The sequence below is a fragment of the Lithohypha guttulata genome (assembly GCF_036872675.1).
Source record: "Lithohypha guttulata strain CCFEE 5908 chromosome Unknown scaffold_1, whole genome shotgun sequence".
NCBI classification, from domain to species: Eukaryota; Fungi; Ascomycota; class Eurotiomycetes; order Chaetothyriales; family Trichomeriaceae; genus Lithohypha; species Lithohypha guttulata.
This window is the reverse complement of record NW_027042750.1, coordinates 5,590,551-5,611,853: the sequence shown is the minus strand read 5'-3', so window position 1 is coordinate 5,611,853 and position 21,303 is coordinate 5,590,551. Positions and strand designations below refer to the sequence as shown.

General features: G+C 49.4%; 9 protein-coding genes across 9 annotated transcripts; 5 read left to right on the top strand and 4 right to left on the bottom strand.

Moving 5' to 3' along the window:
- Nucleotides 1–1,034: 1,034 nt before the first annotated feature.
- Nucleotides 1,035–1,643, bottom strand: LTR64_002065 (uncharacterized protein; the record flags this gene model as incomplete). The annotated part of the gene is made up of 2 exons (XM_064896439.1): nucleotides 1,035–1,150; nucleotides 1,223–1,643. The coding sequence occupies 2 exons, from the start codon at nucleotides 1,641–1,643 to the stop codon at nucleotides 1,035–1,037; spliced, it is 537 nt and encodes a 178-aa protein (XP_064759126.1).
- A 636-nt stretch (nucleotides 1,644–2,279) lies between these two features.
- Nucleotides 2,280–3,707, bottom strand: LTR64_002064 (uncharacterized protein; the record flags this gene model as incomplete). The annotated part of the gene is made up of 2 exons (XM_064896438.1): nucleotides 2,280–3,135; nucleotides 3,247–3,707. 2 exons carry the CDS (start codon nucleotides 3,705–3,707, stop codon nucleotides 2,280–2,282), a joined length of 1,317 nt encoding a protein of 438 aa, XP_064759125.1.
- Nucleotides 3,708–6,728: 3,021 nt separating this feature from the next.
- LTR64_002063 (uncharacterized protein) lies at nucleotides 6,729–8,110 on the top strand (the record flags this gene model as incomplete). Its single annotated transcript, XM_064896437.1, has 2 exons — nucleotides 6,729–7,527; nucleotides 7,590–8,110. The coding sequence occupies 2 exons, from the start codon at nucleotides 6,729–6,731 to the stop codon at nucleotides 8,108–8,110; spliced, it is 1,320 nt and encodes a 439-aa protein (XP_064759124.1).
- A 533-nt stretch (nucleotides 8,111–8,643) lies between these two features.
- NAG2 (N-acetyl-glucosamine-6-phosphate deacetylase) lies at nucleotides 8,644–10,101 on the bottom strand (the record flags this gene model as incomplete). Its single annotated transcript, XM_064896436.1, has 1 exon — nucleotides 8,644–10,101. The coding sequence occupies one exon, from the start codon at nucleotides 10,099–10,101 to the stop codon at nucleotides 8,644–8,646; it is 1,458 nt and encodes a 485-aa protein (XP_064759123.1).
- Nucleotides 10,102–11,082: 981 nt separating this feature from the next.
- LTR64_002061 (uncharacterized protein) lies at nucleotides 11,083–12,685 on the top strand (the record flags this gene model as incomplete). Its single annotated transcript, XM_064896435.1, has 3 exons — nucleotides 11,083–11,923; nucleotides 11,980–12,334; nucleotides 12,382–12,685. The coding sequence occupies 3 exons, from the start codon at nucleotides 11,083–11,085 to the stop codon at nucleotides 12,683–12,685; spliced, it is 1,500 nt and encodes a 499-aa protein (XP_064759122.1).
- Nucleotides 12,686–12,897: 212 nt separating this feature from the next.
- LTR64_002060 (uncharacterized protein) lies at nucleotides 12,898–13,972 on the top strand (the record flags this gene model as incomplete). Its single annotated transcript, XM_064896434.1, has 2 exons — nucleotides 12,898–12,957; nucleotides 13,124–13,972. The coding sequence occupies 2 exons, from the start codon at nucleotides 12,898–12,900 to the stop codon at nucleotides 13,970–13,972; spliced, it is 909 nt and encodes a 302-aa protein (XP_064759121.1).
- A 730-nt stretch (nucleotides 13,973–14,702) lies between these two features.
- Nucleotides 14,703–16,873, top strand: LTR64_002059 (uncharacterized protein; the record flags this gene model as incomplete). Its single annotated transcript, XM_064896433.1, has 2 exons — nucleotides 14,703–15,276; nucleotides 15,390–16,873. 2 exons carry the CDS (start codon nucleotides 14,703–14,705, stop codon nucleotides 16,871–16,873), a joined length of 2,058 nt encoding a protein of 685 aa, XP_064759120.1.
- A 515-nt stretch (nucleotides 16,874–17,388) lies between these two features.
- Nucleotides 17,389–18,879, top strand: LTR64_002058 (uncharacterized protein; the record flags this gene model as incomplete). The annotated part of the gene is made up of 2 exons (XM_064896432.1): nucleotides 17,389–17,816; nucleotides 17,859–18,879. 2 exons carry the CDS (start codon nucleotides 17,389–17,391, stop codon nucleotides 18,877–18,879), a joined length of 1,449 nt encoding a protein of 482 aa, XP_064759119.1.
- Nucleotides 18,880–19,085: 206 nt separating this feature from the next.
- LTR64_002057 (uncharacterized protein) lies at nucleotides 19,086–21,191 on the bottom strand (the record flags this gene model as incomplete). Its single annotated transcript, XM_064896431.1, has 2 exons — nucleotides 19,086–20,824; nucleotides 20,864–21,191. The coding sequence occupies 2 exons, from the start codon at nucleotides 21,189–21,191 to the stop codon at nucleotides 19,086–19,088; spliced, it is 2,067 nt and encodes a 688-aa protein (XP_064759118.1).
- Between the last annotated feature and the right edge of the window lie 112 nt (nucleotides 21,192–21,303).

The following is a 21,303-nucleotide window of genomic DNA, read 5'->3' as shown; positions in this document are numbered from 1 at the left end:
GTTGAGCTTGATGGAAAAGCGATGTCAATTATCACACGAGCTCTCCACAACGTACGCGTGAGCAAGTGTGCATGCCCTGAAAATAAAGCATACATTTCAGTGGACAAAGAGAAACAGGAAGGCTACGCCCAAGATTTGCCAAGCAAAGAGGTAGTTTAGCACGCTGCACAGGATACGCAGGACTGAAGAATGTATGAAGAGTTGATATGCAGGCAAGGTATTGCCTTTGTACAAACTAGGTGGCGATCGATACGTACTCTACTCACGCAGATTACTTGAGTACAGTCTGTGTCAATATCTGTTTCCATCCAAAACCGAGGAATCGAGGCCAAAACCCAAAGTGAGTGGTATCAGGATTGAGTTCACTTCTTTTCACGGACGATCTCGTGGACAGCATGAGCCACTTTGCGACGTCCACATCGCATTCAGAGTTGCGGGCATCCTCGATGATCTGAGTGGGGCTGGACTTGACTGCTGACCATGCCCATATAGGTACTCCCAAAGCTTTCACCATCTTTCCAGTGTCAACTTGTCCGGTTCTTCGCGAGCCTATCGGGGAACAATGCGAGCGTCTATGAGGCATACGATGAGCAGCAAGGCAATCATCGTGCATTCATGCCTTACTCGATTTGAGACAAGCCATCTCGAATAGTCGGTCCAACTAGGAAAGTCCTTCCTTATTCACGTAACTTGACAACCAAAACCAACCGCAACAATAGAGCTCAGCGCCACAAAAGGTCGACAATCACCATAACACGATTCAAACTGGGCGGCACCTGCTTCAGCCAGGAATCGTTCATCTATTTGGCCATTTCAAACTCGTGGGCCATGAACTTGTTGCTCATCCTACAGGATTAGGTCTGTTCAATGATCAGCACGGCCACGATACCAGACAATGCTTGCACGACCACAAGTCTTCCAATAAGATTCAAATTTGACCATAAGTCAAAATCACGATAGAGAAAAACAGCACTCTGCCACAACCCTTAAAAGAAATTGTCACCCAGGACAGTTTATATGTTTTTATGTTTAATTCATTTTATCAACCGGAACCCATGTTCTACCGTGTCATCATGGCAGACCACGTTCGCCAATTCTCCGTCCCCCGTAAAGACAATCCTCAATTTTCCTGGCTTTATTTGTTCATATCCTTCAAAAAACTTTCCATGCGCCAAAAGAGGAAACTCATAATACGGCCCATCAAGTCGCAGGGGCAACCTACCATGATTCTTGAACTGGTGTGGATACGACTGCTTGCCCAAGGCAATGCCAATCTTCAACAACTTGCGAGCCAGTTCCAGGGTCTCAAACCAATGCGGCAGGATTTTTAGGGGTTCGTGCTTCGAGTAAGCGCCGAACTTGGGGAGTCTGTCGTCGATGTACTCCCGTTCAATGTGTCGTTTGGTGTATGTTGAGAGATGCCATCGTGAGCGGGAATGTTCTTCGCAACGGCCCTGCCGTCTATGTGTGGTGATGGTGTCATCATCGCTGTCTCTATCTCTGGGTCTGTATCTGTCAGCTTTGCGAGTCCTAGGGGCTCTTTGAGTTTTGTTTATCACTCTCTGTGCGACTGGCTTGAAGAATGGTTTGATGGTATCGATAACTTCTCGGCCCTTGGCATTCATATCACGACGAACACCCATGTTGTTTGAGGGTGTGATGCTGCTTACCTTTGTTGGTTTTTTGATTGGAGACTTTGGTTCTGTTGATGTTTGGCTTGGTTCTAAAGCAGCTTCGTTCTGTGGTTATGAATGGTACCTTCGAAGAGACCTGGAGACTTGCTGACTCTTTTCTAACGGGACAACTGGGAAAGAATGGTGCTTTGAGGCATGAAAACATGGCTTTGTCGAAACAAGCTGGTTGTTCTTCGAGGCATTGTTGCTATACAAGAGCTGTTGTGTGTCATTGTCATGATCTGAAAGCTCTTCGATACCTGGACAACGTCATTGTTTTCGCGATTGTTCTTGATGGCTAGGCTGGACTGCCATCATCAGGATGTCAAGCATCGAGGCAGCAGCGGCTTTGTCCAGATGGAAACTCAAGGATGAAGAGGTCGATGCGGTGGACTGTAAGGATAAGTGAGGACGACTGTTCCCTAATACAGCAAATGGGCAAATTCAAGAGATACAAAAGGGTTCTCTCGTGCAATCTTTCTGAAAGAGAGGAGAAGAAGAAGCAAGCTCGACGTCGCCAAAAGTGTTCAAATGTATACAGATCAGTGATGTGATCAATACTACACAACTCATTGTGGGTGTTAGTTAAATCGATAGCTATAAGTATTATGACAACTCTTTGACTTCGATACTGCTCGATTTCGCACTGTGACCAGACGGCATCTTCCCCTTCATCCCTGTAACAGGACACACCAGATCTTCCTCCGTAACCACTATCGTTCCTGGCTCGATATCAGATCCCGAACGTGACGACGGGTCTTGCCGCACACCCATCATATCATTCTTGGCTGCTGCAATCTCAGCGTCAGCGTCTTCTTCGGCCTGTTCAAGCTCTGATACTCCAAATGTCTTCCGCGTGTTGGTGAAGCCTGGGTCCGGGGAGTCCCACGAAAAATCTGTCCACTTGGGACCTAGAATGTGTTCGCGTATATGCCTGGTTACTTGCTCGATATGCTCTCTTCTGGAGTCTTGTGGTTTGTCCTGCGCAGTTATGATGGATCTGTGAATTGCCATGGTGTGTTCCAGCTCGCTGACTTTGCTGACTCCCATCACGAACATGCCTACTCGTTGTCGTTGTGGCGCCTGTTCACCATGTGTACTGACCACATCTCGACCGCCTTCATCCGCTGCCTTGGCGCGTTGCTCGAGCACAGCCGTTGCTTCTTCTGGGCTAGGCCCCCTTGTTCCTGCTTCTGCACCATTCGTCAACCAACTCTCCATAGCCCATCTCAATGCAATGTCTTCCAGCTTCTCTTTGTGTTCCTCCTCGATCCAATCCGCGGCCTCTTTGCATTTACTTTTCAATGCATCCGGAGCTGGATGCCACGCGCCATCGGTCTCTCCTAGTGGCACGCCCGCACTTCTACACAGTCCCATTCCCAGTGGACTCGAATTCGTGACAACATCAACTCCTGCATCGATCACTCTCCGCAACACACCCAGCGCCTTCTGGTTCTGCACGCTGTAGTGGGCATAAGTCTGCACGATGTCCACAGGCTCACCCGTCTCTCGTAGTATCATCTCGGCAGACTCAGCAAGAACGTGCACTGGGTAGCCACAAATACCCACATACCTTATCAGGCCTTGATCCCTCAGCGCTCGAAGTGTGCGTATCGCGCTGACGACTTGTTGAGGCGAGACAAACTCGATATCATGTAGGTAGACAACATCCAGATAAGTTGTCCTTAACCGTCGACAACTTCGTTTCACACTGAAGCGGACCCAGCTGTCGCTGTAGTCGAACTCATCACCTCGGATTCGTCCGCATTTTGTCAAGATGAAGTAGTCGCTTCGCCTCAGATAACGCAGAGTAGGTGATGAGCGGATCAGTGGACTGTGTAATGCGTTGCCGAGGATTGTTTCTGCAGGACCATAGTATGGACTGGTGTCAAAGGCGCGGATACCAGACTCCAATGCTTTCGCTACTATGTCATTGGGTCTCAAGGCGTAGGGGTCTGCATTGAATTGCTGGTTGAATGTTGCGGTGCCAAAGGCGAGAGTGGGGAGGATGTCCGACAATTTTTGGCGTGACATTGTGGGTGATGTTTGTGGTAGTACGTCAGTGCACGTCAAACTTCTATTAACGAGACACGGTTCTCAAGTCCGAAGTCAGGCAAGAAGACTCTTGCTGGAGAAGCGCAATACAGGGGTATTTGCGGGTATGGCGTATCTTCTACCGCGAATACTGCAACGTGATGGAAAGTGAGCAGGGTGTGCGGGTAGTCAAAATGGTTTTGTCTTCCCACAACGAAGATTCAGAATGGCAGCACAACGACGTTGCCAATGAACTGATCAACGACTTTCCTTAGCGGGAAATCGCATATAATGCATAAACGGTCAGTTCAAAGAGAGATTTTATATTGGCGTCGATCGATGATCATAACGATCGCTGGACTAGGGTGTAAAGGCTTAGTCTACGGCATAATTTTACATGATCGTCGAGCAGTTCTAGATTTGTGCTGGAGAATGGCAGATGTTTTGCGATTGGTGAAGATCATCCACGAGCTAGTGGTTAGGGGACAAGCAACGCATCTCGGGAATAGCTTTCCTCGTCCTTCGTTTGACATATTGGAAAATTCATGGTGAGCAGGAGCGTAAACGATAGTGGTGAATATTCAACAAGTGATTAAGCAGGGGCGAAAGCAGCTTTTCTAGATCCATGAAACCATGAATCAGCCTCTCATACCTATGATAATCGAGATCCGATCAGCGACAGAGCGTCTCACCACGCCGGACGCAGATGGCCTCGAGGACTCCGCCTGGACCAGAGCTAGTAACATCTGTTTGGCTTTCTTGTAGAAGCAGTCATAAGCGCAGTCATGTCACAACTTGCACAGGTTCACGCAGACGAAACAGCCAATTCACAAGTCCCCGTCATGGCAATCAAGGAAATTCTGCGAATGCTACTCAATCAATTGGGAAGTACTCGGTGGACGTCAACGATTTATCGTCTGCCGTCTGCTGAAAATTACTCGAAGTGGATGTACACCCGTATTGTGATGGTGAAATTCGTCTCAATGGCTTTACTGTTCGGAGACCACACCGTTGACACTTGATCAACGCTGTGACATGCAGGCTCTTACGTCGTGTTCCTGTCTCTTCGCTGCGGAGACAGCATGACTGGTGGTAAGAGGAGTGATAATAGTCTCGATTGTGAGTAAGCCGAGCTGTTCTTCACAAGGATGATGGCCACCCCCTCGACCAACCAGATTGCTCAATCTAGTGGTAAGAAATACCTTCTCATATTCGAAAGAGTCTGCCATACAAGTATCGCGACAGTCACAGCGACAATCCAAGACCCGGTCTCCAGTCAGCTTGTTACGGGCTAATACCAGATCGTTATAGAGTACATGCACTTGGCAGACCCAATCTCTGCAGCCACGATGACAGCTTTCGATGGCTTCAACAGTCCCGAAGCGGTACTACACGGATCCTCATGCGAATGCGAGTTGGGGTGAACGAGTAGACTCAGAAAAGAGTAAGCAAGCCTATGCAGGGGTTAGCTCGAACGCTGTCCTGCGAAGTTCACCCAATCAGACGATGCTTGCAACTCATCGCAACTTAGTGGACCAACTGCATATAAAACCAAATGGATATGAGAAGAGACCGAAATCTTCCTCCTTTATCTGCCTGACCATTGAGCAACAGGTCTGACCACCTCGTCCCACTTAAAGGGAGCCACAAGGGTAGTAAACACGGTCCGTCTTTGGTCTATCAACGGTGTCAAACTGCCGCTAAACAGGTCGAGATGTGTTTCCTTCCAGCAGCGCTAGATCAGAGGTTGCTTGTGTGGATCTTAGGTGCGACACGAAGTCGGTCAAGGTGCCCAGCTGTTGGCCATTACAGTTTACATATATCCAGCATGGTGCTGCTCTCTTGTTTGCGAAAACGAGATGCGTCGTTGCAGCACAGTTCACACCTGAACATGCTGGTTCATACAGCTAGCGGGCTCAACTTTACGGACTACACGTTTCATTGCAGCCAACGAGAAGCCTGGGGACCTTGCGCGATTGCGCCGAAGTTGTCAAGCATCGAGATGGTCTTGCACCTTTTGCCAGCGTCGTAGGTCTCAAGCAATCACACCGCCCACCTATGCCAACGTCCTGGGATTCATAGACTACCAAACAGCTGAACCTGGTCGTTTGTGATCTCTAGATAGCAAGGTCCCAAGAATCAGTCAGTGTCGTCGCCATTCGAGCATACGGCAGTTGGAGGCCGGTGTCTGAATGTTGCAGAATAGTGATGTACTATTCATATCATTTAGTGGGTCATCAGGACCGCCTCAACTGCCTCCTCTGTTTCTCTTCACCATGGAGAGTCGCTTCATGCTCTGCAGCAGGTGCATTCTCCGCCGTGCTCTGATTAGTTGTTGTCAGCGGATGAGGGTCCGCCAAGACGTACTTACCGCTTCGGGGTAATGTTGCGCCAGTTCATGCCATTTGTGAGCCGGACCACTTGACATCACGACCAAGCTCAGTCCCTCAAGCCTCATGCTGACGAGACAATAAGAACTGCAGCTTGGTAAGTCGTACTTTGGTGACTAACTCACAGCCTCCAATTTGATGCATAAAATGTCAAGCATTACTGCATGTGGCAGAGAGACGCGCTACTGCCTCTTGCCGCCAAGCCAGCTTGAGCTATCTGTCGTCCAGTACGTGGATATCCTACTAATCTTACTCTTCTCCATAAGCATTTTAGCTCGGATGAAATGTACGAAGCGTTTTCGCAAAGAGCCAGCAGGGCGGAGTCGACTTGGATTGAGGGCTGTACAGCCTTTTTATGAGCTAGCACGATGTGCATCGAAGGTTGTCCATGTACGGCGCAATGCTATGGATAGCAAGTCATCGCCCTGTGGGTCCACATGCCTCAAGGGCCGTTGGTGAGGAAAGAGAAACAAGAATACTGGGACTCGTCTCGCTTGATATATAAGGTGAGTATGCTTCAAAATCGTCGATGAGATGTCCGCCAAATTCTCTGTCTTTCCCACATTGATACGCCCCTTTCCTTCCGTTTCACCAGCCTCTGTTCAGAGATTACGTTCATCAAGCTGCAAACATGACTGCATATCCTAATCCTCGATCAAAGTGGGACGTACACAACCCAAATTCTCGGGCTGGACAGGTGTTTGTTACCAGTTTCAGAAAGATCTACAACCCCGTTGGATTTCGCAAGGGCTACAACTTTCCATTGTTCCTTATCGGTGTGGGAGGATTGATGGGCTTTGTGCTCAGTCGAATGATGTACCTCAACTGGGCCACTTTCTCTGCTGTAAGCACTCTCCCATCTGGTGTCAGCACCATAACGGCAGCATCATGTCTCTACTCGTTGCAAGAAGACATACTCTTTACTGTTAGCTTTCCTGTTGGTGCGTGTACTGACTTGGACCAGGAAGCGATTCCAGGGGAATTCTACTACTACCGAGCTGGCCGTCACAAGATCGGTATCCTTCTCCATCTTGCAGGAATTCTCCCCGGTGGGTTCCTTGCCTGTCTGCAATTTATACCCGTCATCCGACACAAAGCAGTCCTGTTCCACCGTATCAACGGGTACGCCACGATACTCCTTCTCCTTATCGCCAACGCAGGTGCCTTCATGATTGCAGACCACTCCCTTGGTGGCTCTCCAGACATGCAGGTCTGGGTTGGCCTCCTTGGTACTATGATTACTATAGGCGTCGTACTGGCGTATGTCAACATCAAGAGACTACAAATCGACCAACACAGAGCTTGGATGTTAAGAGTCTGGACCTGGGCTGCAGCAATCATCACCCTCAGACTGATAATGATGGCTGGCCAGTATGTGGTCGTCAAGTATGGTTACGTATATCATATCAGCATCAGATGTTCCGAAGTTTGTAAGTATCTTTCCGCCGGAGATGTGCCTTGCACCGATCCAGCCGAACTAACACACCCATAGTCTACATGTACGCCCATTACGGCGTTCCCGACGAAGGCAATCCAACAGCGATGCTATACCCATCCTGCCTCAACCCCCTCGACCTCACCACCGGCGTCCCCAATCCAGAAATCACCATCAACCCCGCCACCAACACCGGCACATTCGTCAGCGTCAGCACCATTGGCGAAGGCCCGGAGAACTCAGCCGCCCTGCTCCGCCACCTGTTCATCATGGCCGCCTGGCTGGCAACACTCATCCATGCCATCGTTATCGAGGTCTACCTCTGGCTCACGCCGGCAGAACACTACCGCCTCCGTAATGTGAGTTACCAGCGCCAAGTCGAGGCAGGAATGAGACCTAAGGGCCGTTTGAGGGATGCTGGATTGACGGGGGCGACTATTGGCGATGCGCCGGAGTGGTGGTCTGTTCCTAGGGAGGACTTTGAAGAGGCGCAGAGTATGGATATGCAGACGAATATTAAGAGGGTGGTGAGTGAGGGACGCGCTGAGGTGGGGAGTGATGCCAGTGTGTCTAACTAGGTCATACGACTGCTGGGTGGATATGCGGTTGATGGACTGCAATTGGTGTTACTGATGATAGGTTGACGGAGGTCACTAGGCGTTGTTTGTGTTGCGTGTTGGGAGATTGCCTGGCTTATGGTGTTAGTTTTTTCGTATGATCGGCTTGCTGAGGAAGATTCTGCAAGCACTTACAGCCGCATCCTCTATATAGAAGATTTGAGAGTCGTATTGTGTTTTCATCTCGATGACATGATCATGAGAAGAACTTCGTCATGCCCGGACAAGGCGTTGTGAGCAAAAGTATTCACTGCTAAGGTCGTGGATAGATAGATCATGAAAATAGTGGTACATTAGAGTCTATGAAACTATTCTAGATTTTGAAAGCAAATGGCAATATTATGACTACCACAGCTATAGTTATGGTCTAGGCGTGAGCAAACCACAACAGAAATTCTATTGCCGTGAAAGCGTGAATCATCCATTATTGAAACGCGCAATGGGGGATGCCAAGCAAAGCTCATAACATCACCGACATCTTCTGGATGCATTCGTCAAGTAGCGTGAACACACTCGCCGAACTTCCACACCTGTCTCAACACTAACTTTCCATCCTCGTCCAGCTCCAGAACGCAAAGATCGGCATCGCAACCTACAGCCAGTCGCCCCTTTCCCTCTTCCCTCAGCATTCGTGCTGGTGTCTGGGTGACCGCGCGTAAACCTTCAGCCACACCACAGCCTGTCCACTCGATGAAGTTGTTAACACATTCAAGTAAACTCGCAGCAGATCCGGCAATACGACCATTCCTCTCAAGTGTTAGGCGCGACCCGTGCTTAATGATGTTCTCGCCATTAGTCCATGGATAAACACCATCAGGTAGGCCTGTAAGAGGCATGGCATCGGTGATGAGGATGGTGCCTGTAGGATGCGCAGAATAAGCGATCTTGAGGGTTGGAGGAGAAAGGTGAATGCCATCGCTGATAAGGCCGAAGAAGGGTGGTTCTGGCGTCGCATCAGGGACAGAGGTGATGGATGTGCTGATTGACAGGGAGGATCGTGGTGAAGAACGCCGACGTGTAGAGTCTATTGAGCTTCTAGGTGTGGGTGTTCGGGTAGAACTGTTTGATAAGGCACGTCGGGGTAAAGAGAACTGTTGTGGCGGTGTTACAGGTGGTTTATTAGATGCGGATCTCATTGTTGGTGATGTCGTGGGTGATGATTGCTGGGGTGATTGAGTTGGAGTTGTAGGTCGTGACGGTTGTTGGCCGAGCAGACCAAAGATGCCAGGATCGCGGTGGCCAAATGGTCGCATAGCATTGAACATGTGCGTGACCATGGTTGCGCCGGCTCTTGCTGCATCTTGTGCTTGTTCAAAGGTTGCATCTGAATGTCCCGTCGAGTAGATGATATCTCTAGCCACAAATTCCGGAATGAGGTCCACCATATTTCCCAGCTCCGGTGCAGCGGTAATGCAGCGAATATACTTCAAATTATCTGCACCATAGCATGTCTCAATATCGTCCCAGACCTTGGCCTTCTGTAATACCTCCTTGGTATGAATACCATTCCTTTCGGGATTCAGGAAAGGACCCTCCACGTGTGCACCTAAACATTCAGTGCCCTCAGAAGCTGTTCTTGCTTGTGTTCGACCAAGATATGGTAGATTAGTGTGATAGACTTCCGGCAAGGAGGAGGTCATGGTTGGTGTAAAGGAGGTGACGCCAGCCTTTATGAGTCCTTCCCGAACAGCTCGGAACCTCTGCTCGAAGTTGGGATCTTGTTTGGCAAAGTCAAGACCGCTGTATCCATTCAGCTGAGCCTCAATAAAGCCTGGTGAGACGATCTTGCCCTTCAGATCCAGAACCAGATCGGGCGTGCTCCCTGAGCCATAGAAGGCGGATTGTGGGGAAATGATCTTGCCTGAGTCGGAGGATATCCAGAGATCTCCAGCAATCAGGTGATCGTCTTGCAGCAGCAGGCCATTGGTGAACTTGGTCAATCTGGGAGCCATTTCGTAGTCGATGCACGGCTCTCGCTAGCAAAGTAGGGCAAGGACGTGGATTCAGCGTAGGTGACTACGAAGAATGAAGAGACAAACATGATAGAGGGTCAGCAGTTGGCAATGATAACAACACAGCATGACGAAGATGAAGGGTTGCGTCGACGAATTAATGGCCAATGGCACATGCACATGTTACTCAACTCTCGCTTGATGACTGATGCATTGACTGACATTGCAAGCCTGTGCCGATGTTCTTTCAATGTGATACCTGATAATTCGGGCATTACTGGTAAGTGTGGTTATGTGACAAACTGCTTGAGAGGGGATGACAAACAGCCAGATGGATGGTACGGAAGCAGGGCAAGTTGAGGATGAATGCTACGGTATCACCGACCAGATGTAACGTTGATAGGGAAGGCACGACTCTTGTTCAATCTCAATCACGACCATCTCCATCCAGCCTAGGGCTACGGATAAGCTCCGCCCCCGCTCTTTTCGCTGGAGGCCACTGGTTTGTGATACGTCGCAAGACCACGAGACTTGCCCCCGAGTAGCCATTAGTGCTGATAAGGCGCCGAGCTAGAGGGTCTGGAGCCTATCACGACACGCCCGGAAGCTGCAGTTTCGTTGATCTTGACCCTGGTGACTTCGTGTTGTGCTTGCTGCAGGCTTCAAAATAGAATCCCGGATAGTACATTCCCTACGATAGCGATGATAGCAACTCCAAACAGCGCGAGGGAGGCTGGCCTTCTTCATGTCACTGTCGTGTGCGTTCGATGTGACTTGATACCTGGTTATCTCTGTTCGCTATCGGCTCTGACTGTGGTCGTGTGAAGACAGAAATAGCTCCCATCTTCCCTTGTTGTGTTACCTTCTGTTTCACAGCCTTCACAATCTCAATTCCTCCGAGAAATTGGTATTGACAGATCGGACAGAGACTTATACCTTCCTTCATCCCCAATACAGTACCGGTACATCACCACTATCAAAATGGAAGAGAAACAGATATCCGAGACGACTCGTGGTGCCAGTCCAACGACGCTCGACTATACCAGCGTTGAGAAGCAGGGCAAGCCATGGATGCACAGGACATTCAAACTCGGTCCTATTGCCATACCCGCATATGCGTCACCACAATTTCAGATCATCTTCGTGGCATTCGTCTGCTTCCTATGTCCCGGCATGTTCAATGCCATCAACGGTATGGGCGCCGGCGGCCAGGTTAGTGCTCACGATGTCAACAATGCCAATACTGCCCTTTATGCCATGTTCGCTGGCGTCGGTTTCTTTTGCGGTTCCATTGCGAACAGACTCGGCCTCAAGATGACTCTCGGCATCGGTGGCTTTGGCTACTTCCTCTATGTCGCTTCCCTCCTGTCCTACAACCACAACCAGAATGCAGGCTTCCTAATCTTCGCAGGTGCTCTGCTTGGTCTCTGCGCAGGTATGCTGTGGACAGCCCAAGGTGCGATCATGATGTCTTATCCAACCGAGAAAGAGAAGGGTCGATATATCTCCAAGTTCTGGGCTATCTTCAACTTGGGTGGTGTTATAGGCGCACTTATACCTCTGGGCCAGAATCTGCATCGCGAAGCTGGAGCTGTCGCTGACGGCACCTATATCGCTTTCATGATCTTGATGGCTGCAGGCTTTGTGCTTGCCCTCTTCCTCTGCGACCCCAAATATGTCCGACGTGACGATGGTTCTGCCATCATTCTCATGAAGAATCCATCATGGAAGTCCGAGATTCTTGGACTCCTCGAGACCTTGAAGACAGACTACTACATCATTGGTCTGTTCCCTCTCTTTCTAGCTTCAAATTGGTTCTATGGTATGTTGTCCTGATGTATGATGGAAATGCGAATGTTTGTCTAATTTGTTCCCTAGCCTATCACTTCCAAGGCGTCAATCTCCCGTATTTCAATCTGCGAACCAGGTGCCTCAACAACGTGCTGTATTGGTCAATGCAAATCGTTGGAGCATTTGTTGTCGGCTTCCTACTCGACTTTGGCTCGACCCGCAGGACCATTCGTGCCAGATACGCTCTTGCTGGTCTTCTTGTCCTTACCATGGCGACTTGGGGTGGTGGCTATGCCTTCCAAGAAATTTACACCCGCGAGAGTACTCTACTCAACGAGAACCATGTTGGGGTGGACTTCACTGACTCTGCCTATGCGGGCCCTGTGGTCATGTATATGTTCTATGGCTTCTACGACGCTGCTTGGCAGGTCACTGCCTACTGGTAAGTTCTCTCAGATCCTGCATTCCAGACGTCGCTGACATCTATAGGCTCATGGGCTCGCTGACCAACAACGGCCGAAAACTCGCCAACTTTGCTGGCTTTTACAAGGGTATTCAATCTGCTGGTGGTGCAATCTCTGCCAACATTGATGCTCGTGCCGTCCCATTCATGACGCAGTTCGCTATCAATTGGGGCATGCTTGCTGGCTCTCTGATCATTGCTGCACCTGTCGTCCTGTACTATGTAAAGGACACGGTCTCCATAGAAGAGGATCTCAAATTCTCTGATGAGACCATCACCGATGTCGCTCCTCCAAGCGTACTTGCAGAGTACAAGGGTGTGCGAGAGTAGGGAGCTTTCAGTAACAATACAACTTCAGCTGCTAAAATTGTGTCGTCGTAGATTGGTCAATCTAACCAGCGAACGAATGTACGAAGTATGACACCTGCACGAGCTTGACAATGGAACCCGTCTCTCTTCGTGTGACTGTGATTTTCCAATGACTGTCCAAGCAACGAACATAGCGCATGGAACCATCGTGATCAGGCCGACCGACTGGTCTCATGTCTATTATCCTCCTGCTTTGTCACCATATCACAGCTGAGGGCAAGCGCGTCGATCACGTGAGACACCTATTTTCTCCGGCGCTCCTTCCTCTGACAGATTGCCTCCCATTCATGTCCTTGTTGTTCGTCTCTATGCTCAGAACTCCTTTCTGTGTTTGCCACTAGGATATTCGAAGGTTCCCACCTTCCAAGCGATGCACAAACACAGATCCACGCCCTATAGACAATGGAGACTGGACCCAACATGAATTTTCGTAACCCAGACTTGCAACGTCTACTAGCAAGCCTGCAAGGACAGACAGCTCATTCAACTCATGGCGAACAGAGTCAAAGTCAGGCACAGAGCGCTGCAGTTGCACACAATGCAGGCGTCAGCAGGCTTCCAACCATAGACATCCCTGGTTTGGGTGGACTCCCTCATGGTAGCGTCAACAATCACAGCATCCAACCTTTGTCGACAACCACACCTTCAAATACACCAGATCCACGATCGCGACAGCAAAAGCTTCAGCCGCCCAGACAGGACACCGATCTGTCGAGATCTGTCACACCCACCAATCCTGCAACACCTGATGCCTCGTCCATCACAACATGGCCAGCGGCAGTCAAGCACGTGACGAAGTACATTGCTGCAGACGAGCAGGCATCATCTCGCATCAAGCATCTCGTCAACGAACAGCACAAACATGAAGAACAATGGTGGCGTCAACGACAAGAAATAGTCACCAGACACGCTGGCCGGGCTGGCAACCAGGCAATTGTCACTGATATCCTGAAGGAGCTTGGTGGTCTAGCAGGACCAGTGGCCAAAGTTGATGAAGCTGCCGACAAAAACGAGCTTGAGACTTTTGACAAGAAGGTGTATCAATCATTGACGCAAATGACGCAGGATTTTGATAGGCAATTGAAAAAGCTGGGCGTGCCCTTTTTCGCAATCAAACATGATCTGATATTGCTGGACGGGGGCAAGGATGGAAGTGGTTCGACGGTGGGCAAGTTGGACAAAGGTGAATTGAGGGAGCTGCAGAAGAGAATGTTGCAGATACTGGAAGATCTTCTGATTGATGGCTGAACAGTCGCAGCAGTAGGCTAGGCCTAGGCAACGGACCATATCTCCAGATGAGAGTAGCGGTCGGTCAAACTCCTCGCAGTGGGATAGTCGTGATTGAGAAGGGAGCAGGTCTTGGGCTTGGTTGCAAGGATGAGTGAACTTGTGATCAGCAGTCAGCACCCTGCATGTGAAAGCAGTGGTCAAAGCCAACTGAGGTCAGTTCAGTATCAGAGGACATCCACCTCATCTGGGCTTGTCGTCGATCACTATATTTGGCTCCGATACACTTAGTCCGTTCAAAGTACTGACCAAGGTCTTGCGATCACAATCTGCTCGAACTCTCACAAACAACCCATTCATCAGGATAGGTCCGTCGTACCGTTGCATGTTCAGAGCCGTGCACCCTCTACACTGACCGATTAGCAGGCCTTGACAGCGCCAGCACGTACATCACCGTGACCCATGACTGTGGACATTGAGCCGACCTCATCTTTACAGCATTGGTCTTTAGTGCACGGAGCACAATACTGATTTGAGCAGACTCGCTTCACCCACTCAGCAGTCCTACACGCGTTACGCGTGTCCTCAGCCTGAAAATATGGACGCTCCTGCTTTCGCGGATCGAACCACGTGGTCAGCACCTTCCTATCGCGATAAGACAGTACAATTCCGCCCACAACAAAATCTTCACTGCTCTTTTGATCCCCATTCTGATTCGTCCTGTGATTGTTCCTTCCATACCTTTTGCAACATGTGGGCATCGAAATATGCTTCCATGCAGGCAACCTCCCCACCTGCTTCAGTACCTATCATTGCTCCCAGAGAGCCGATGGCTACGAGAATCAGTGCTACGCCAAATTCTGCTACCAAGGTGGGAGCACATTCTGTATCACTCAACCCATTCTCACTGCAGGCTGTTCCTGCAAAAGTCACAAACTCACAAGAACTGTCAGCGAGCCACAAAAAGGATGCTGAAACCGGAGCGACCATTACCACTGCGTCAAATGCCGCAATGAAGCAATTCGGATTCGAGCAAGCCGTCAAAATTACACTGAAAGGCCAGAAATCCGAGCGAGCGATCGACAAGAGTCTGTACATTCGAGCCTGTCCAGACCTTGAGGCACATGTCAAAGTATGCGAGGACTATACCTTTTCATCTACACTAGCTGACTTTACACAGATTGGCGACGAGTCTCAAAGCTTCGTGGTCGAGAAGCCGGGACTACTTGACAAAGGTCTAGGCGCTATGGCTGATAGCATTGAAAGAAAGCCTGGTTGTTATGTCCAGGCCCAGTACGACGACTACAATAAATACACACCACAGAGTGAGTTGTTTCTGCCATATCTATGCCGTGGCCTAACCTAGTCTTAGATTGTGTCAAAATTTGTCGTACTCATCTTGGTCTTTACCAGGCAGCAGAGAAACCTTTCTATTCAGAGATGCGAAGAGCAGCACGCCGAAATTTCATGAAGTTATACGAGTCTATCCTTGCTGGAGGTGATCTCCCAGAAACACTATCTGCGATGGTTGAGAACATTTCGCAGGTCATGACCCCTTCCGACCAACTTCGACAAGAGATACTATTGGTTTCCCGCAGGTACGATGCCATCGTGCAGAAGCTCCCCGTCTTGGCCAACATCCTTGCAGCTGATAAGTCGCTGGATGCACCCAAACCAGTCCTCGAGGTCAGCCTCCTTGACATGGCTATCTCCGAGTCGAGGTCTTCACATGAAGGTATCACACCACTTTCACACGCGACCGAAGCTATCCAGCCTGCTCCCAGAGTAGTCAAAGATGTCAATATACCTACTGATCAGCGCCCTGACCAAGCGACAGAGATCACCAAGTCTAGCTTGGCAAACGACGAAAAGTTTAGAGAGGTCCTCGAGGAGAGCCGAAGAGAATGTACGAAGCTGAAAATCGCCAAAGGAGCTATCGAGGAAGAAAACATGAAACTGAAAACTGTCGTCGAAAATGGTCGTGCAATCAACGCCGAGCTGAAGAAGGAATTGGACACGGCTAAAGCCTACGTCACTGAGCTCGAGAAGGAGAACAAGGTGCAGAGAGCCACCATTTCACAGCAGATCGTTTTGCGGCACGACAAGCAGAAGTATGAATTTGGAGCAAGCAAAGCCAGTGCCACTCGTGAAGAGAAGGAAGGTGAATTGAAGCAAGCCAAAGTCAAGATCGGGGATCTTGAAAAGGACTACGAGCTCGCCCGTGACGAAATCAAGCACCATCTCGAAGAGAAGAAGATCATCAAGAAAGAGTTGGAAGCATTGAAGACACAATCATCACTCCCTGCCAAGACCATGCCTCTGTCACCCAAGGCCGAAAGTGGCAACGTCCAATTGCTCAAATCCCAACTGAGTGGCATCAACGATTCGGCTCATCAACGAAAAGCCATCTTGCTACAGCAACAGCTGGAAGATCTCAAAACCAAGTATGAGAAAGGGGTCGAGATTGCGACAGAAGAAGCAGATAACCTCAAGAATGCGGTGTATGACCTCAAGGTCGACCTCAAAGCTTCAGAGACTGCTCAGAAGGATAGTGAGGACAAGTATTTGGCCCAGGTTGACGCACTTCAAAGAGCTGAAGATGCTCAGAAGACTCAAGCGGAGAGGATCTCCTATCTTGAGAAGAGAGTTGAAAGCGAACAGGACGCTCGCAAGACACAAAGCCAGAGAGCCACACAGCTCGAGAAGCGCCTGCAAAGAAACGACGAATTGTTGCAAGCCCACGACGATCTTCGCAAGGCTACTGAGTTATCCGCAGACAAAGCCCGCGACACGGTAGATATGCTCAGAGGTGCCGCCCAAGCTGCAAAGGTCGAGCTGGACGCGCAGAAGCAAGAATGCCAAAAGCTCAGACAGAAGGTTGATGCTGCTCAGAAGAAGGTATCTAAGGTCTATCGTGACTAGGAGCGCGAACGAAAGGACAATGCCGGCATCCAGCAACAGCTTGACGTTGCTCTGAAGGATGGCGACAATGCCTGGGAACAACTAGCCGAAATTAAGAGGGCATTTAATAGAGCCAACACTTGCATTAGAGGATGGAGGTGCTGCCGGTATTGTCATAAGAATATCACGATTGATCTAAGCCATTCGGAACACCAAAACTTTGGCTTTCAGTGCCGAGGGTGTGGTGAGAGAGAATGGTTTTCGTGATTATGTGTTGACTGTGAACGCGCATCAAGCCTCGAATGTGGTGAACCGAGTATGGAAGAAGTGAAGTTGATCTGGACAGCCGTGGAAGATATCATGTTGTGTATTCTGTCGACGATACGTGTTTTCACCAGTAAGGGCAGGCACAATTCGTGAAATTAGTATATCAGAGTATTGAGGTAGGTACGATGCAGGCAACCTGCAACTCTCAAACCTGCCTAGATACCACGAGTTCCAGTCTTCTGGTTCTATTCGTCGCCTCACAACCTGACATGGCTCAGACTAACGACACAGTGCGACTAGCTGGGCAGGCAGCATCGTTATCGAGTGAGTTGTATGCCCTGCAGGAGACTTGCCACCACGAAACAACAGCAGGCGAAATCTCAACCATCGCGGACGAGCTTGCACGGTTGTCAACCACCCTCTGGCATCTCAATGATGCAATCAACGTTGATCCGACACAATACACAGCAGCATTCAACGAGGACCTCAAGGAGATCACCAATGAATTGACTTGCATCTTCGAAGAGATTTCGGAGTGCTGTGCAGGTCTCATGGCAGGTTCTAACGTGTCAGCTGTGTCGTGGTTCTTCAAGAAAGGTCGAGTTACAAGACTGCTCAAACATCTCGAAGCACTGAAAGGTACACTTGTAGTGATGAGAACTGTACTGTGGCATGGCAAGGACTATGGAACACATAAGTAAGTGTCGTGGTTCATACAGTGCATTGCTTACATGGATAGATCTGACAGATTAGCTGAATCAAATCCTCATACCATGCATGAAGATCGAGTCATTCTCGAGTCAGTCCTTGCTCATAATCGAGACGCTATTCTCGACCTACACAACCTTACGAACACGATCAGTAGCCCTCTCAAGCGACCTGACCTTGACAGAACACCCTCAAAAGCAGGAGAACACCATAGAGAACTTTCCGAAGCAACTGGCGTCGATGTTCCTCCAATCCCAGATGTCCTTCCACCTTCAGCCACCGAAGCAAAGGATGAGGACAGCGATACCGGACACATGTCTAGAGTCAAAAGGACCTTCTCGAAGCGTGGAGTTCGCTTAGGAGTACACATGTCGATACTCGATCTTAGTGCTCATGAAGCACCCCTTAACCTCAAGAAGAAATGGCTCCAGCAAGCACATCTCAGACAACAACTCGACCATGGTCAACATCCAGGACGGCGCGGTCTGACTGCCTTGCCAGAACTAAGCAGGATCTCAGAGGTCGATACTGCGGCTGGCTCGTCAAGTAACCTGAACATCAATCACTTCCAAGCAGAACCTATAGTCCCTACCAACGCTGAAAACTCTACCTTTGCAGGAACGCCCAGACCTGTGTCCAAAGTACCTTACAACACTCCTGTCAGCGGGTCCCTACAAGAGGATGGTAACGCTCTCGGTGCACGTAACCCTCGGAGCACAGTCGGCACAAGGTTCCGAAGAGTCATGAGCAGAATGTCCATCAACAATCTAAGAAGTCCGACTCATGATCGAAGTCGTGGAGGCGACAGCAGTGAGATTAGCGTAGCATCCGAAACGAAGGGCAAAGAAAGAGAACACGGTCCAGACTGCCGGTCACTTGATGTGTCGGAGGACAACACTAGCCCTAACGACAAGCTGAAACGTGCTACGCTCAAGATCGACAAAGACAACCGACTGGGTCAGACATTTCTTGGACTGCTCAAGCAGAGGTTTGAGAAGAGTCCACTGAGTACACCTCATTTCGAGAAGGAGTTTGAATATGGTAAGGTGTGAGCAGGATAGGTCTTCATGAGGCAGTTGACATGGAGTCGACCCTAACACGTCAACATTGTGTCGAGAATGATAAGGCGCTTGATATGTCCTCGATGTAATCGAGTAGTGACTCGCATCCTTCTTCGTTGTGGTACATATATCAACAATTGGTATAGATTGCTTGATAGATATCAGACAAGCAGCTAGGTAGCAATCAAGGTCGGCATTCACAGCTCGAAATGCATCTCCACCTGATCGCGTTCTTGCTCTTGCAATTCCGATGAATCACAATACTTCCCCCAGTTTTCACTCACCCACTTCGCAAGCAGACTCGTGAACGTCTCACCAGGAACATAATTACTCACATCATCTACACTCCATCTCAATCTTCCCTCCGTCTCTCCATTGCTCCCATCATTATCCTGGGGCAATAAATTCAAAATCTGCAGAATATACGGCATGAGGAAGTGATTAAACACCACATCAACAACCGCCCCAGTACTCTCTTCATTGTCCAAGGTCTTGCTATTAGGGGTGTTGTTGTTGTCACCCACAAAAAGAGCCTGCACACAATTCGGCACGTCGTAGAACTGGATCGGTGAGTGGATTGTATCGTCGCCGTTTCTGCCTAGATCGTCGAGGGTTGTGTAACCTGGGGTGAGAGTTTGGGGTTTGGATTTTGCTGCTGCTGCTGCTGCCGTTTCAGGGAGGATTCGGTGCTGTGAATCTTGAGCTTTGAGGTCGTGTTGTTGCTGTTCGTGAGTTTGTTGGTGGTCTCGTGACTGGAGGCGATGTTCGGAAATCAAGTGCTTGTGTTTGTGCATGTAAGGACCGGAAATGTATAGGTGTTGTTTCTCGTGGTTGCGGGCGCGCTGTTCGGGTGGTGGAAGGGCGGTAAGGTCGAGGTTGGCGTCTTCGTGTAGTGCTGCGATTGTCAAATCAGGGATATTGAGAGATCTCAGAGTCTGTCGCCCTTCGCCATTTAGGATCGGAAGCAGTTTACTGGCAAGTTTGTATGGGACATCCGGAAGATAGGAAAAGTTACTGGTAAATGGACTGACAATGTATGTGCTGTCACGCGTGAATCGACCCTTGAAAATGTCGAATCTGATTGCGCCGGTATTTGTGAGCAGTAGTCGACTTTTGGTTTGACGAGTTGGATTAAGGATTGTTGGAAAGATATTGTCTACTATCAGGGAGAAGATCGACTCGGGGTGAGGATAAGGGGTACGGGACATCCAGTAGTTTTGTGGTGCACAGCCAAAAGTCTGGTCGAGATGCAAGATAGAGCGGGCGTGAGTGATCATGGCGGATGTGCGGAGACCAGAGGGAGTTGAGAAAGTGGATTGGTTGGTGTCACTATGGTGATGGAGGCTGTACAGGTTGTTATCGATGTAGCGGCGGGAGAAGGTCACATTGCTGGCAATTGTATTGGAAGTGTTGCTGAAGGTGAGCGATTGAAAGCCAATGGTCTCCATAAATCGGCCTGATGCTAGAGCGTGAGACTTTGCGTCAAACACGCGGTAGTCTCGAGTGTGAAAGTGACCACCGAAGAACTGAATTGGGATGTCTGCGTTGACGGAACGAATTTCGCGATGAATGAGCTCAAATTCTGGCGCGCGTAGACCAACGTGCCCAATGATTACGAAGAGGTCGACGTCTCTGTCGCGAATGGCTTCCTGGAACCAGGGTTGCTTGACTGCCACTCCTACTGGAATCACAATAGTGTTTTTGTCGTTCCGGGTGAAGTCAAAAATAAAGCCCATAGCCATAATGCGCAGACCCTGTTTCTTGGTAGTGAATTTGCGATGAGTTCGAGCCGCATAAGATAGGACACCCGTTACTGGATCAATGATCTGCAGATTTGAAGCGAGATAGTTGTTCTTATAGGTAGGAACAAGCTTGAGGTAGTCATCTTCAGCTGAGGAATTCTTGTATAGCTCATGGTTGCCAGTGCAAAGAATGTCTATATGCTGTTGGCTGAAAATATCAAAGGTGTATTTACCCCTGGGAACAGAAGCATCGTAGAGACCGTTGCCCTCTATTCTGTCACCAGTGTCAATTACTAAAAGGTCTCTCCCCTCAGCTTCCAGCTTATTCCGTAAGTGCCGTGAGAAGGAAATGTAATCACCCCAGTCTGCACTGTATGAAGATTCCAGTATGTGTCCTGCATGCCATCCGTGTGTGTCTGTTGTGTGTAGGAAGTTTATATCCCCAAAGTCTAGCTCTCGTAGTGGTTCAGACTGGGCAGGTGCAGCGCCTGGCTGAATTGCCTGGGAAGTCGCGATCCAGATGGTGACTATGCTAGCCACATTGCGCATGATTGTATTCATGATGACTTGATAGACCTCCCACTTGTGCTGTCCAGCAGCATCACCTCCTCACGATCAAATACTGCAGTCCTCAGACAGGTAGACCCGTGTCTATTCCGACGTCTGTATTGCA